The sequence below is a fragment of the Grammomys surdaster genome, unplaced genomic scaffold (genome assembly GCF_004785775.1).
Source record: "Grammomys surdaster isolate TR1022 unplaced genomic scaffold, NIH_TR_1.0 125463, whole genome shotgun sequence".
NCBI lineage: Eukaryota > Metazoa > Chordata > Mammalia > Rodentia > Muridae > Grammomys > Grammomys surdaster.
Genome location: NW_021620326.1, coordinates 1,268,450 through 1,284,176, shown reverse-complemented (window position 1 = coordinate 1,284,176; position 15,727 = coordinate 1,268,450). Strand labels below are relative to the sequence as shown.

The 15,727-nt window shown below is 53.5% G+C and overlaps 1 protein-coding gene across 2 annotated transcripts; it reads left to right on the top strand.

Annotated features, from left to right (window-relative positions):
- Positions 1 to 43: 43 nt before the first annotated feature.
- Positions 44 to 15,680, top strand: Cc2d1a (coiled-coil and C2 domain containing 1A). 2 transcript variants are annotated; one of them, XM_028786292.1, is made up of 29 exons: positions 44 to 315; positions 1,512 to 1,647; positions 3,442 to 3,554; positions 3,641 to 3,706; positions 3,939 to 4,073; positions 4,170 to 4,386; positions 7,427 to 7,545; positions 7,806 to 7,878; positions 7,978 to 8,049; positions 8,141 to 8,271; positions 8,342 to 8,414; positions 9,167 to 9,300; positions 9,699 to 9,810; positions 9,895 to 10,067; positions 11,366 to 11,488; positions 11,572 to 11,630; positions 11,704 to 11,820; positions 12,577 to 12,650; positions 12,721 to 12,779; positions 12,881 to 12,932; positions 13,398 to 13,497; positions 13,574 to 13,664; positions 13,784 to 13,921; positions 14,006 to 14,067; positions 14,492 to 14,555; positions 14,641 to 14,767; positions 14,984 to 15,060; positions 15,142 to 15,189; positions 15,260 to 15,680. In XM_028786292.1, the coding sequence occupies exons 1-29, from the start codon at positions 256 to 258 to the stop codon at positions 15,278 to 15,280; spliced, it is 2,826 nt and encodes a 941-aa protein (XP_028642125.1). In that variant the 5' UTR covers positions 44 to 255; the 3' UTR covers positions 15,281 to 15,680. The 2 variants fall into 2 exon arrangements, with proteins under 2 accessions (XP_028642125.1, XP_028642126.1); XM_028786293.1 differs by having other exon boundaries at positions 69 to 315; positions 9,702 to 9,810.
- Positions 15,681 to 15,727: the final 47 nt, after the last annotated feature.

Below are 15,727 nucleotides of genomic sequence, written 5' to 3'. Positions count from 1 at the left end.
TGCCAGGCGCGTGCGCGTTCACGCAGTGGCTGTCGGGAATTGTAGTTTAGTTAAAGAGAGCCCGAGAATCCAGTGGCCGCGCTCCCGAAGGCCAAGGCGGAAGCTGGGCGGCCCAAACTCGAGAATCCCGGGGGCCGGGCGCAGAGGTGGGACTCGGGGCTCAGGAACAGCGCGAGCTCTGAGACTCGACTTCGGTGAAGAGGCAAGGCAAGGCAAAGGTGCCCGGGCTGGTAGTCCGGGCTTCGAGCCTGGAAGATGCACAAGAGGAATGGACCCCAGGCACCCCCGGGCCGAGGTGCTGTCACCGCCCGCCAGGTGAGTGTGTGCCCCTCTGCCCACCTAGGGGTACCTGCCGACCCGTCCTCAAAGTCTCTCCTCACCCTTTCTCACACTCGCAGGGAGTGCCCCACCCCCAGAAAAGCCTGGTCTTCGCCACCAGGTGAACCCTGGTCTCCGCCCCGCCCCCGAGGTGAGGCTCGCTTCAGACCTGTATGGCCTACTGGTCTGGGCCATCCAGCTTCTGGCTTCCCACCCCGGTTTCGGGGAACACCTGTTGCTGCAGCACTTCCAACCATGAAGGGGAAGCAATCAGACCGGCTTTTCAGGCCTTTGCATCAGCTGGGTCAGGCCACACTCTACATCCATTGTACAGATGAGGACACTGAGGATCAGGGAGGTGAAGACATCTAACCAAGATCATAAGGATGAACAACCTGGCCAGACAGAAATGTCAGCTCAGAGGTGTACAGGAAAACCTACAGGACTGTGGCCCAGCGCCATACTCCCAGATTCAGGGCCTGTGGGAGTTGGATTTGTCCCATCTTAGAACCAGGGATCCCAGGGCCTAGCTCTGTGCTCAGGTTCCCTCCTGACCTTGGTACATTTGACTGAATATTTTGGTAGCTCTGAGCCTCAGTTTTCCCACCTGTGGAATAGAAGCCTGGAAGAGTCCTTAAAGGACAGTTGTAAAGGCTTACTGAGACTATTTATGGAAAATGCTAGAACATAATGCTTAAGCATTACTCCCAGTAGGTGAAGCCATGCATACCATGCATAATTGCTACGCTTTGGCCAATTTGGACCTACAGAAAGGGTAATTTCATGTAACTCATCATATTCTGTTGGCCATTAGCCAAAACAGAAGGACAGGTCTACAGAAAAGACCCAGTTTCTACTTTGCCGTCAGCATCATCATGACTTTCATTTTTAAATTCTTTTCCTTGCCATGCCAGGGATGGAACAGGGCTTTGCATATGCCAGGGTTAGGGTTAGCACTTTAGTGCTGAGTGCACCTTGCGGTCCCACACTGGTGCGTTCTTGGCAGGTTCTCTGCTGCTGAGGAGCCACGTGCTCAAAGGACATTGTCGTATGATATGTCTGCCTCAGCCTCCTGGTCTAAGAATGGCTTACTCTTAGAGATTTGGTTCCGTATGGACTCTCTGGATCTGTCCTAACCACCTGGGCCTGAGTGGTATATGGAAGGTCTAACTGGACCATGCTTGTTCCCACAGCTTGGTCTGCTGGTTGACTTCTCCCCAGACGGCCTGATGATCCCTGAGGATGGAGTAAATGAAGAGGAACTGGAGGCTGAATACCTGGCTTTGGTGGGGGGTCAGCCCCAGGCCCTAGAGAAACTAAAAGGCAAAGGTAAGAAAGATGCTCAGTACTGGGGAAGGGCTTTGGAACTTTTGCTGTGAGCAGTATTTGGCTGGGTTGGACATGGGACAAGAAAACAAAAGACCTATCTTCTTGGAGTCTAAGTTCTGGGTGACAGTGTCAGGGTCAGCTGTGGGTGGAGCTGTGTCTTTTCCAATCTGTTTCACATTTGGGATGTGTGTGTGTGCGCGCTACATGTGTGCAGACACACACACATGGAAGCCATCAGAGTATGTCAGATTCCCCAGAGCTGAAGTTACAAGTGGGTGAAGTTCATGTGGGTGCTGAGAACCAAGCTCGGGTCCTCTACAAGAGCAGTATGTACTCTTAACTATCAAGCCGTCTTCCCAGTTCCTTGTTTTTGCACTTTATGTGAGTGACTTTACTAGTCACAGAACTAGTTCTCTGCCCTAGAGAACTGCTTGGTATTTGAAAGCATAGATGGTAAGTGTATGCCTTTGGAAAGTAGCCTGTGTTAGGTCTGTTGGTCACCAGTTCATTGTGCATAATAAACATACAGTAAATCTTTAGCTAGAAGCACCCAGAAGGCAAGGTTGTAGGCTATTAGTTAATAAAACCACGACCAGAGGGCCAGCAAGATGGCTCAGTGGGCAAAGAAGCCTGTGCCGAGCCTGACTACCCTGGGTTCAATCCCTGCGGTTCAGTCCACGAGACCTGTGTGGTTGAAGGAGAGAACTGACCCTTGAAAGTTATCCCCTGCTGGGCGGTGGTGGCGCACGCCTTTAATCCCAGCACTTGGGAGGCAGAGGCAGGCGGATTTCTGAGTTCGAGGCCAGCCTGGTCTACCAAGTGAGTTCCAGGACAGCCAGAACTACACAGAGAAACCCTGTCTTGAAAAACCAAAAAAAAAGAAAAAAAAAGAAAGAAAGTTATCCCCTGACCTCTCTACACATGTGCTGTAGCATACAAACGTCCGTGCATGTGCACACATACAAATACTAAGTAAATGAAAAATATGGCCTTGGTTGTATTTCCCAGTATTTGTCAATTCACCTCATTTACAGAATACCATTTCCTTAAACACACGCACTGTGCCAACAAGATGCCATGAATGCAGCCCCCTCTTGATTTTCTGTTTTCACCTGCTCAGACCCAGTGTGGAGGTAATGAAATGGTGAACTTCCAGAATCATTGATAAACCAAATTGCACAATATTCTGAGTGCCAGGATAACACCTCCTACCCTCTCCAGCATGAGTCATCGTCCTGTCCAGTGTATCCACACTGTAGCTGCACATTAGAGCACACTGTTGGGCTTAGCTGATGAAGCTTTATAGTAGCCTTTTGTTTACCTAGTTATAGCTCCAGGCATGAGAGTGAGGCCGTGAAGAAGGCTGGGGCACAAGCCTGAGGAGGAAGGTGCTGTTACCTGTGGACGAGGCAGGGACAGCTGTATGCTTTGCTGCTCCAAGGATTTAATTCACCTTTAGTTCACACAGGCTACCTGGGAGGAAGTGTTAAGTTATCCCTATCCTGAAGCCAAGGAGCTGAAGTAACTTGCTCAAGGTCATACAGTAAGAACGTTGCAGAGCTGAGGTTCCAATTCATGGTGTCTGGCAGTGTAGCTGAGACTGGATAAGGAAGAAATGTGTGCTTGGAGGGCGGGTTGGCAGATGAAGGTGGAAGATGGCATCAGGCTAAAAGGGCTTAGGGACAGTGGGGTGCCACAGTGCTCAGGGAAGGGGATCTGTTCTCTTGCTTGCCGTGCTGTTCTGTGGGGCCCTGGGAGGATCCTGCCCTAGCTGGAGCTTCTTTCTGCCTCCAGGTCCCCTGCCAATGGAAGCCATTGAGAAGATGGCCCGGCTCTGCATGAGAGACCTGGATGAGGATGAGGAGGGGACAGACGAGGATGACGTGGAGGCTGATGAGGACCTGCTGGTGAGCACAGGCCCAGGACAGGCTGTACCATCCCAGTGACCTGTCCAGCAGCCTTGACTTCCTACCCTGGCCATGTATCCCTGCAGGCAGAGCTAACTGAGGTCCTTGGAGAAGAGCAGAAGGCTGCGGAGCCCCTGATGCCTGTGGCCCAGGTATACCTTCCATAGGCCACTCATGCACACAACCAGAGTTCAAGGGCCACCTTTCCTCCGTTCTACACGTGACCTTTGGCACAAGTAACACATTTCCTATGGACTGTGATGTCTCTATCATTTGGGGTGGGAAAGATTGGTCCAAGGGAAACCTGTTTTCATGCTCTGAAGGGTTGGCCAGGGTAGCCTACGTGGGGTCAACACCCAGATTGTCCCCGTAACCCTCCTGTAGCCGAAGCCTTCAGGACCCAACCCAGGAATAGAGGCCACACTGCAGGAGAGGTTAGCCCTCTACCAATCTGCAGTGGAGAGTGCCAGGCAAGCTGGGGACAGTGCCAAGATGCGACGCTATGACCGGGGCCTCAAGGTAAGCAGGAAAAGGGCAGGGTGCTGGGACCCCACCTGGACCCCAGGAGCACCGAGCTCACACTTGATCTCAGACTCATGTCACACCCTGTTTCAGACACTGGAAAACCTGCTGGTCTCTGCAAAGAAGGGCAACACCATCAATGAAGCAGACATTCCACCACCTGTAGCCTCGGGGAAGGGCCCAGCAGCCGTGCACAGCCACACTACTTCCCGCCTGATTCCTGTAAGCCCGCCAGCCCCAGAGTCCAGCATCACATTGGAGGCCCCATCTCCCACTACACCAACCTCTGCTAAGCCCCAGCTACCCCCAGGTAAATGGTGGGTGATACAGGGTCTATGTGGGCTCTTCAGAGACCTTAAAATGTGGGCTGTACATATAGTGGAATACTATTTAGCCATAAAAAGGAATTAACTTCTTTTTAGCATGTGCTCTAGCATGGAAGAACCATGAGGACATGATGCGTTTTTGGTTTGTCTTTGTTTTTTTTGAGACCAGGTTTCTCTATGAATAGCCCAGGTTGTCCTGGAACTTACTCTGTAGACCAGGCTTGCCTCAAACTCACAGAGATCCACCTGCCTCTGCCTCCTGAGTGCTGGGATTAAAGGCATGTGCCACCACTGCCTGACTTTTTTTTTTTTTTTTAAAGATTTATTTATTCTTTTTTTATGTGTGAGTACACTGTAGCTGTCTTCAGACACACCAGAAGAGGGCATCAGATCCCATTACAGATGGTTGTGAGCCACCATGTGGTTGCTGGAATTTGAACTCAGGACCTCTGGAAGAGCAGTCAGTGCTCTTAACCGCTGAGCCATCTCTCCAGCCCACTGCCTGACTTTTTTATTTTTGTTTTTTGTTTCTTGTTTTTATGAGGACATGATGTTCATTGGAGAAGCTATAAGACAGAGACACTAATTCCAGTCTTAGGAGGGTCCCAGGGCTGTCAGATCCATGAGGATAGAAAGTGGAATGGCAGGTGGCCTGCTGGGGAGATGACTGGAGGTGAGCGTTTAATAGAGGTGACGTTTTAATCTGGGGAACTACGTTATGAAGGTGAGGGAGGTGAGTGATACCGCTGCACTGTGCAGGTGAAGGTGGTGAATGGAGCCAGGAGGAGTGCGATACTTAATGGCTCTCGGGAGGCAGAGACAGGCAGCTAGACCTTAGAGTCTCAGGCCAGCCTGGTCCACAGAGTGAGTTCCAGGACAGCCAGGGCTATACAGTGAGACCCCATCTCAAAAAAGAAAAGAAAAAGAAAAGCTAGTTAGTTTCTAGGGAGATGGCTCAGCAGGAAAGCCCCTTCCCCATGAACATGAGAGTGTGAGTGCAGATCCCAGCGAGGCTGTGAAAAACTGGGTATGGTGGCGTGTAACTGAACCAAGTTCAACGAGAGACTGCGCACAGAGCAGCTGAGGAAGACACACAACAACAACAACACACACACACACACACACACACACACGAAACTCTGGCTCCAGAACGTCAGGCATGCCGGCCCATACGTGTCAGTCCAGCTTGATGCAGGAGAACCATAATTTGGAGGACAGCCTGTGCTATGCAGGAGGACTTACCTCAGAAAGAGAAAAGGAAATGGGCAAAGTGTAAAGTCCCAGATGCAGGCGCCTGCCACCTCAGTTCAGTCCCCAAGGCACGTAAAGGAGAACGGAGAGTCAGCTGCACAGAACCTCCACATGCTCAGTAATAACAAAATAATTGTTTACACCTTTCTTGAGGCAGAGTCTCTCTGCGCAGCCCTGGCTGTCCAAGATCTCACTGTGTAGACCAGGCTGGCTGTGCACTCATAGGAACCTCTCTGACTCAGTCTGCCTCCGAGTACTCAGAGTAAAGTTGTGTCCTACCATTCCCACCCAACATAAAACAGGAAAAAAAAAGAAAAGAAAAGAAAACAATGTTAAGTAGTTTTATGTGTTTTACTGTAAATTACAAGAGAAGAAATAGGGTTGGGCATGCTGGCACGTGCCTTTAATCCCAGTACTTGGAAAGCAGAACACTTCTGAGTTTCAAGGCCAGCCTGCTCGATATAGCAAGCCAGAGATCGTGTCTCAAATAAAAAACAGAGCCTGCTCGATATAGCAAGCCAGAGATCGTGTCTCAAATAAAAAACAAAAAAACAAAAGGAAGAAGCATGGAGCCCAGGACCTGGCTGAGCGGTTAGGAGCACTGGCTGACCTTACAGAGGATACAGGTTTGATTTCCAGCACTCAGGTCAGGGTCAAAACCATCTGTAATTCCAGGCCCCTGGGGCATCAAGCACACATTGCTGGTCTATAGACACATCCACAGGCAAGTCACTTAGACACATAAAAATAGATAAATCTCGTTAGGGATTTAAAAATAAGAAGTAAATGTTGGGGCCAGAGAGTTGGCTCAGTAGTTAAAGAGTATTTATTGCGCCGGGCAGTGGTGGCGCACGCCTTTAATCCCAGCACTTGGGAGGCAGAGGCAGGTGGATTTCTGAGTTCGAGGCCAGCCTGGTCTACAGAGTGAGTTCCAGGACAGCCAGGGCTACACAGAGAAACCCTGTCTCAAAAAAAAAAAACAAAAAAAAGAAAAACAAAAAAAAAGAGTATTTATTGCTCTTGAAGAGGACACAGGTTAGGTTCCCAACTCCCACGTGGTGGCTTAATTCAAGTTTCAAAGGAACTGATACCCTCTCTGGCCTCCAAGGCCACCAAGCAAGCGTGTGATGCACCTACAACCAAAACACTCACGCCCAATAAATCTAAAAGTGTTTATTCAAGTAAATGTTGGTAACTTTCCAATCACTTTTGAGTGTATATTTTTTAATTGGGGAGCGAGGACTTAGGTGTCATGGCACGTGTAACAGTTGGAGGGTAACCTTCGGGAGTCAGTTCTCACCGTCTGTGTGGGCCCCAGAAATCAAACTCAGGCCCCCAGTGGTAGCAGGAGGTACCTGCTGCACCTGCCAGTCAGAAGGATGAAGTCAGGGCGTTGTCTGGTGGCCATGCAGTTGCCAGGCATGTGTGAGGCTGTCTGTTCGGTCAGCTCCCCAGCCCCACCAATGTTACAGAGGAGAAAGGCTTATGGTTATCTCTGTGATGTTCATATTGTAAGGTGCTGTGATCAGTGGCCTCGGCTCCTGTTTAAGATGAAAGCTGACAGATTGCAAGGGTACATGTCCCCACTGGGCTTTCACAAATCCCGAACCTCCAGGCCTAGGAAAATGTCCCTTGTGTCACTTGGCAGAGAACATGCCTGGGAGCCTCAGCTTTCCATCTATAAAATGGACTCAGAACTTGGCTGTGAGAACCAAATGGGTGTTTGTGTAGCAAGCTTAGCCCAGGCTTCTTGTGTGCTGCTCTTCTTTCTAGACCCCTGCAGCCCCCTAGCCCGGTTGCAGAGCCTTCAGCACGAGTACAAACTGGCTGCCCTCCGTGCCAAGCATCAGGATGACACTGCTACAGCCACCAGGCACTTGAGAGTAGCTAAGGTGGGTCTCGGCCCACAGACAGGGCCTGCTGCCGGGGAGAACCGGAGGCGGAGTGCAGGCCCCGTTCCTGGCTCCTCTAGACAGTCAGCTGCTCCTGTTAGAGCCTCGGCTGCTGTCTTGTGCCTACTATCAGTATCTCAGTATGGTAGAGCATGGGTTGGTAGTCTCAGGGAGGGGACAGTCTTCTGCCATAGAGCAGGGTATGGGACACTCCCTGGGGTCCTGGGAGCCCCCCTCTACCCATCTCATTCTTTCTCCAGAGCTTTGACCCTGTCTTGGAGGCTCTGAGCCGTGGGGAACTGGTGGACCTGTCCCGCCTGCCCCCCCCACCTGGTGAGGACCTGTCTCATGCCTTTCCTACTCCTACTGTTCACTTTGGTGCTGCCCAAGATAATCAAGCAAGCCCCCCACTGAACTGTACTCTGTCTCCAGACCAGCTGTCCCCAGAGGCCCCCTTGCCAGCAGCCCAACCTCTGACTCCAGCCTCTACACTCACCAGGCCAGGTAGGCTGCTGAGATCCTTTGAGGTGGGCAGACTGGGCCAGTACCCCATTTCCCTCACCCCTTAACCTGTTTCCCACCTCTTCTGACCCAGAGGTTCCCCAACCCCCGAGGAACCTCCTGGAGGCTCTGGAGCAGCGAATGGAGCGTTACCACGTGGCTGCAGCCCAGGCCAAGGCCAAGGGTGACCAGCGGAAGGCACGCATGCACGAGCGAATTGTCAAGGTGTGTAGAGGGCCAGAGAAACGCTCCCAGGAGCTCTCTCAGGGCCCCCTAACACCTCTGTGCCCTGCAGCAATACCAAGATGCCATTCGAGCCCACAAGGCGGGCCGAGCTGTGGATGTGGCGGAGTTGCCAGTGCCCCCAGGTAGGCTGTACCTCTAGGTAGGCCCCACCCCAAGTATGCTTCCCCAGGTAAGTTCTGTCCTAGGGCAGCTTCCCCATGCCCCTCCTCCTACCTCTGGTCCTTTTGTTGGCCTGTTCCCGCTTACGGCTCTGTCGGGCAGCCATGTTTGTGCACTCAGGAACTTTGCAGACTTCTTAACCAGAGCAAAGTGAGTCATGACAGCACTGTTTGCATCAGGGATGCTGGAAAGTTCTCAGGAGGTTGTTTGGAGCTTGTTCTGTCTTCTGACCGCCCCTTTCCCTCCTCCATTCTGCTCCATAGAGCAGAAACCTCCGAGTTCTCAGCTGCCCACAGTTAACCCTCTGCACTGGGGCCCTCTCCCAGCTGAGGCCCACCGCAGTCTGTCAGGGTCTGCCCAAGCCCAGGGTGCACAAGAGAAGCAGGCACCACAGGAGTGAGCAGCAGCCTGGAGGACGCTGCAGCCCTCCGCTGAGCTCAGCTCAGACTTGGGGTGGGCTGGTGGGTCCAGAGCAATGGTAAGGCGCTCCCTAGCGCGCATACAGATAGCAGTAAGATGTCATGACACATACTTGTAATCCCAGAACTTGGGAGGCTGAGGCAGGGGCACTGCATGCTCAGGGCAACCCTGAGCTACATAGTGAAGCTGTTTAGAAAACCAACAGAAAGAAAGGCCTGGAAATTCTTAGTGGGCGGAGGGGTTGGTGGCCTCTGACCGTGGGGGCACTGACCAGGCCACTCTGCCGCCCGCCTAGGCTTCCCCCCAATTCAGGGCTTGGAGTCTGCGGAGCCTTCTCAGCAGAGCCTGGTGGGAGTCCTGGAAACTGCCATGAAGCTCGCCAACCACGAGGAAGGCTCAGATGACGAAGAGGATGAGACTCCTAAGAAGGTGCGAGGGCGTCAGGGCTGAGGTGGGGAGAGACAGTGGGAGGACGACCTCGTACCATAGGCCTGCCACCTCTTGGCTGTGGGGCTCTGGTCCAGCCTTGTTGCTCTCTGGGCCTTAGTCCTTTCATCTGCAGAATGGGCAGAGCATAGGAGAGGAAGTGGAAACAGGACCATAAGAGTGTTCAGTGCTTAGGATGAGCCAGACATACCTCCTACCTGTGATCTCAGCCCTGGGGAGGCTGAGGCAGAAAGATCGGGAGTTGAGTGTCAGCTCTAGCTACATTGTGAGTTTGAGGCCAGCCTGCACGCACGAGACCTTGTTGAAGACAGGCTCTGACACCTGGGAATGAGTCATCGTTGGCATTGAGGACAATCTGACCTCTCTCTATACCTCTGCAGCAGAACACCCCTGCTGCTTCCACAACCCAGCCAAAGTCCTCACCCTCCAGGGCACCTCCATCAGGACCAGCCCCAGCAGGCAAAGCTGCCCCCAAGGGCACCTCCACCAGGGGTAAGTACCCCATCTGCCCTGGCTACCCAGACCAACTTGACCCAAGTGGGTTAGACAGCCCTACTGAGGCTTTCCCATCTTCAGCCCAGCAGCAGCTGGCCTTCCTGGAGGGCCGTAAGAAGCAGCTCCTGCAGGCTGCCCTGCGCGCCAAGCAAAAGAATGACGTAGAGGGCGCCAAGATGCATCTGCGCCAGGCCAAAGGGCTAGAGCCCATGCTAGAGGCCTCTCGCAATGGACTGCCTGTGGACATTGCCAAGGTGAGGCCTCTGTCCCTGTGTGCACTGCCTGTGGTCCCGAGCAGCCATGTGACCCAGAGTGTATTGGTTATCATTTAAACTAAGCTGCTGTGACAAGCAGGCCCTTGGAAGACAGCTGAAAGGAGATTGTTGCTTCTCGCATGTCAGGACAGACTGGGCTCTACAACAGGGTGTCTGTGGGGCTCACACTCCTTCCATGTTTGAGCTTTTCATCTTCCTAGGGTCTTGTCCTGGTCCACATGATCTAAATGGATCCCTGACCCATTGCCTCACGCCCATGGAAAGGGTGGGGCAAAAAGGACAGGGTGGCTCAAAGGAGTCATTCCAGGACCTGGGAACACCCTGACCTCTCTCTGTTCTTCTAAAGTAAAACACTCCTGCCTCCAGAACCCATCATTTGCTTGACTCTCATTGGCTAAAGCTAGCCATGTGGCTAGCTGCAAAGTATTCTGGGGCTTGCAGTTTCTTGCAGGAGCGATGCTGTGTGCCATCACTAGAGAAGAGACTCTAATCTCTGGAGACAGTGAACAGATTGTGTCACTTTGGTAGGACTCTTCACTCCAAGCGTTATTTTTGTCTTTGGAGACCCAAAGTCATTCCCACCTCAAAGTCAAGCAGGATCATGGGACCCCTTGTATGACAGGCAGCAGCAACATGACAGAAAATCTGTGGAGCACACACTGGGTCCCAGGAATATAATGTTGAGCAAAATAAAATAGACAAATACCTCCACCTCTACAGGGCACACATTCTAGCTAGGGAGACCACAGTGACACACACGCTGATAAATCCAGAAATTTACTGAGGCCCATGGTCTTGATCTGCCTCCCTCCCTCTCTCCCTCTGTCCTCAGACACCAGCCATGGTCTAGCCGCAGGACCTTTGCACACTCTTCTCCCCCTAGAGTGCTCCCCTTGAAGTGCTTCCCCGGTACTCGTTGGTCTCACTTCCTTCTTAAATCTGTACACAGACAAGCCTTGGATTCACTGTATCCTTGCGATCCTCCGACTTTGAGTTCTGCTGTCTCTCATGTGCTGACATCAGCATTGTGTGCCACAGAGCTTGGCTGTCTGTTTGCTGCTGCATCCCCAGTCCCCAGCCACAAAGCATGGCCTACACATGTCCAGGGCAGCACAGACGGGCTGGGGTGCCCAAAAGATGGTCTTGTTGTGTCAGTGTCAATTGAGGGGAGGCCCCGCACTGGAGATCGCGTAATAGGCAGGGATGATGACAGAGCCCCAGAGGAGCCGTTCCTGGTGGGCCTGTAGGCCCGTGCCTACCAGCCTCAACCTCCACAGGTGCCACCTGCTCCTGTCAACAAGGACGATTTTGTGCTGGTGCAGCGGCCTGGCCCAGGCTTGTCTCAGGAGGCTGTGCGTCGCTATGGGGAACTTACCAAGCTTCTGAAACAGCAACATGAAGTAAGGCCCCACCAATGACCCTGTCCCTGTCCCCTGTGCTGGCCTCCTGCCCTCACTCTCACCCTCCACTTCTCTCCCTGCAGATGTGTCTAAACCACTCCACACAGTTCACCCACCTGGGCAACATTGCTGAAACCATTAAGTAAGTGCCACCTCGCTGGGACCAGCACTGCCAGTCCTGCTGGCCAGGGTCCTGAGCAATGCCTTCTTGACAGGTTCGAGAAGCTGGCGGAGGACTGTAAGCGGAGTATGGACACCTTAAAACAAGCCTTCGCCCGCAGTCTGCCCACACCTGCAGCCCGCTTTGAGCAAAGGACCTTCAGTGTCATCAAGTAGGGCCCAAGCCCTTGGCTGGGGTGATGCTGGGAGGGAGTGACACCCTGGAACTGTCACAGGACTTGATTGTGACCAAGAGTGAATGCATGGTGGGAGCACAGGCATCTGAAGGCTCTGGGCAGGCACGGGCTGCTGTATTGACTAGGCCGTGCTGACACTTGACAGATACTCAGAAAAGAACTAGTAAATGAAAGGAAGATTAGGGTGGGTGGCTCAGTTGTTAGAATTCGTGTCCAGCAATGCGTGAGATCCTGGGTTCCAGGACTTCATAAACCAGATCCCAGCCCTGAGGAAGTGGAGGCAGGAGGATCAGAAATTCAGGACCAGCCTTTGTGCATGAGTTTGAGGCCAGCCCATGCATGCTACATGAGACTTTGCCTCAAAAGTAAAGGATCCTCTAGCAACTAGAGTCTTGGCTGACACTTAGTAGGACTCCAAGAATATAGAGTAAAGAGCAGATGCTACCAAGTACACAGTAGATTCTCAGATAAAACTGGCAAGTAAGGGCCAGGGAAACAGGTCTGCAAGGAAAGGGACATGTGTGTTCACACGCGCACACAGGACACACAGAAGCAGATAGAAGTAGGTACCATATAAACATGAGCACTGAACAGGGAGCCCAGTGGTCAGGCAAGGGAATGCCTGACTCTGCAGCCTGATGGTGAGACCTGGAGGGTCCCTACTCACTGAGGGAAGTGATAGCTCCAGGCTGGGGCTGAGGCGCCTGCCTCTGTTTCCCTGCCTACTGAAAGGATCTTCCCGGACTTGAGCAACAACGACATGCTCCTGTTTATTGTGAAGGGCATCAACTTGCCCACACCCACAGGTGAGGAGGCAGCCCTGAGGCAAGGGTGGGCTGCTCTCTCTACCTAGGTCTGACCCTTGTCTACCCACAGGGATGTCCCCCAGTGACCTGGATGCCTTTGTCCGCTTCGACTTCCCTTACCCTAATGTGGTAGGTACAGTTTTTAAGTGGGTGTGTGGACCAAGAAGCCAGGCAGTGGAAGTCCACATCTGGCCTGCGTCCTGATCATTCCCGCCTCCTCCCTGATACAGGAAGAAGCTCAGAAAGACAAGACCAGTGTGATCAAAAACACAGACTCCCCTGGTGAGTCACCTTGTCTTCTGCAGAGGATCACCCAAAACTAGAGCCACAGTGGGAATCTACCTCAGAGGTGTTCCCTAGCATGCACAAGCCATGGGCTCCCAACCCCAGCCCCTCAAAAAAAAAAAAGACAAGGACTGAGAGAGGAGAAGACGGGTCAGGGGGTGAAGCAACCGCAGGACAAGCAGAAGGGCATGAATTTGAACCCCCAGACCTGACTTAGAACCAGCACAGCAGCCTGGCTCTGCAGCCCCACACTCCTACAGTAAGAAGACAGGAGCTTGTGGGCCGTGAGGTGCATGGCAACCAGTGAGACCTTGTCTCAGACAAGGTGGAAGGTGCAGACTGACACCCGAGGGTGTGCTGTAACCCCCTCGTGAACATGCATACACGGCACACACACACAAAAGAAAAGCCAGTGCACATTCCCACCCCAGCTGCTTCCCTCTCCCCTCCTCTCCTGCGCAGAGTTCAAGGAACAGTTCAAACTCTGCATCAACCGCGGCCACCGCGGCTTCCGAAGGGCCATCCAGACCAAGGGCATCAAGTTCGAAGTGGTCCACAAGGGGTGAGCCGGGGATCACAGGTTCCGGACTCCAGGGGAGTGGAGCAGTAAGCTAACCGTCACACCTTTGTCCACACAGGGGGTTGTTCAAGACGGACAGGGTGCTAGGGACAGCCCAGCTGAAGCTGGATATGTTGGAAACAACTTGTGAAGTCCATGAGATCCTGGAGGTAAGCTGGCACTTGCAAACTTTGAGTACTCTGGTGTGTTTCTGGAGTTGTCCCTGGCATCCTCGGGGCCGCTGTTGAGGATGCTGTGTTTGCCCACACCAGTACATATTTCTACCTAGGTTTTGGATGGCCGCCGGCCCACAGGGGGGCGGCTTGAGGTCATGGTCCGCATCCGGGAGCCACTGACGGCCCAGCAGTTGGAGACTACAACCGAGAGGTGGCTAGTCATTGATCACATCCCGACAGCTGTGCCCACCGTGAGTCCCTCCCTCTCAGTCACCTCTGGGAGTGGGGCTAGGGTCGGGGACTCCGGACTCATTGGACTGACTCTATGAAAACAGGTCACTGGACCCAAAGCAAAGGTTCCTCTCATACCTGTGTCTTCAAGGGAAGCAGGCAACAGGTAGGTCTGGGCTGTGCCGCACGAGTCCTCGTGTAGTCTCCATCAGCCACCCGGACGGAGCATAGCCCTCCTGACTCAGAGCCGTGCTTGACACCCTTCTCCGGGGGAATTCAGTTTACAAGCCTCCATTTGACCTTTAAGACCTTTTGTGATCTGACCATTGTCAACATATCCAGCCTTCTGTCTTCACTCTTGTCCTTTCTTCTGTCTCTGTTCCTCACTGATGTCCCCTGCCTCCCCTTACTGAGTGCTGGGTTGACAGGCAGACCCCAGAACCTCCAATATCAGGTCTTCCCTTCCTGGTCTCTGGATGTCTTGAGGCCTGAGATTCCCATAGCCCCACCCATCCTGTGCCTCTGCCCACTGACTCCTCCTTTGGATGCCCACTTCCCTGTAGCCCTTCACCCCCCTCTCCACCCTGCAGATCAGCAAGGCCCCTGCATAGCCTTAGTGTGCTGGCCTTTGACCAAGAGCGGCTAGAAAGGAAGGTAGGCGCCTGCCCTGCTGGGCTCAGTGGGATGGGCTGTAGGGTTGGGCTCCAGATTGGCTCATAGCCCCCTTTGTACCCTCCAGATCCTGGCCCTGAGGCAGGCACGCCGGCCTGTGCCTCCAGAAGTGGCCCAGCAGTACCAGGACGTAGTACAGCGGAGCCAATGGCAGAGGGCACAGCTGGAGCAGGGGGGTGCTGCCTTCCGCAGGGGTAAGGGCAGAAATGGGGCTGGGAAAGAGAGTGTATCTGGTGAGGGAAGGACTGTAGAAGGGTGTGTCTGGAGAGGGAGGGTCAAGAAAGGGCTGAAGAGAGGCCTGTCTGGTAAGGAGTGTGTACAGTGGGCAGGGAATGGAGAATCCCCATTGTATGGGCAATAGAAGTGGGAGAGCAGCCCCCTGGCCCTGACCCCCACTTCCACTTCTCAAGAGTATGCAAGCCATCTGGAGCGCCAGCTGCACTTCTACACAGAGGCTGCCCGGCGCCTGGGCTATGACGGAAGCAGGGTAAGCTGGACCTGTGTGGTGCATACTGAGTCAGAGGGCCAGGGCCATCCTAGACTGTCAACCGATCACCTCTTCCCCTAGGAGGCTGCGAAGGAGGCATTGTACCGGCGGAACCTGGTGGAGAGCGAGGTAAGTGGCTACAGAGGTGGGGGTCATATGCAGGGGTTGGTTCCCTGACCCCTCCCTCGTGTCTCCCCAGCTGCAGCGACTCCGCAGGTGAGGCCCATCCTGGACTACAGACCCCACAGCCCAACTCCAGGCCAAGCTCCAGGCCACCGAACAGACAAGCAGACAATCAGCGGACAGTTGGTTCTGGACTCACCCTGTCCAGGCCCCCAGCCCCAGGGGCATTGGGACAGCACTGTCACCCCAGCCTGGCTGGTTGGGCCTTGGAGAGTCCTGTTTGCACATCCAGGAGCATCTGGAGCAAGGAGGGTAGCTGGGACAAGCCCAGAGGACCCTGCAAGCACTTTACTTCCTGTCCCTCCCATTGTTAACCCCACAGCCCTCTCCAAAGATACCTCTGAGGCTGTCAAGCCCAGCTGACTCCCTAGGGACTGTGCTGACCCAGCTGCTCCCTCCCTCCCAGGGCCAACACAGAATGAACAGCCAAGGCCACACCTGCCTCAGCTTTGTCTTTTTTCCTTGATGTGCCCCTTACCCCACC

Coding starts and splice junctions, on each gene's coding strand:
- Cc2d1a (XM_028786292.1), top strand. CDS start 256: ATGCACAAGAGGAATGGACCCCAGGCACCCCCGGGCCGAGGTGCTGTC. Junction 11,631..11,703: donor AACATTGCTGAAACCATTAA/GTAAGTGCCACC, acceptor CCTTCTTGACAG/GTTCGAGAAGCTGGCGGAGG. Junction 12,933..13,397: donor CAAAAACACAGACTCCCCTG/GTGAGTCACCTT, acceptor TCTCCTGCGCAG/AGTTCAAGGAACAGTTCAAA.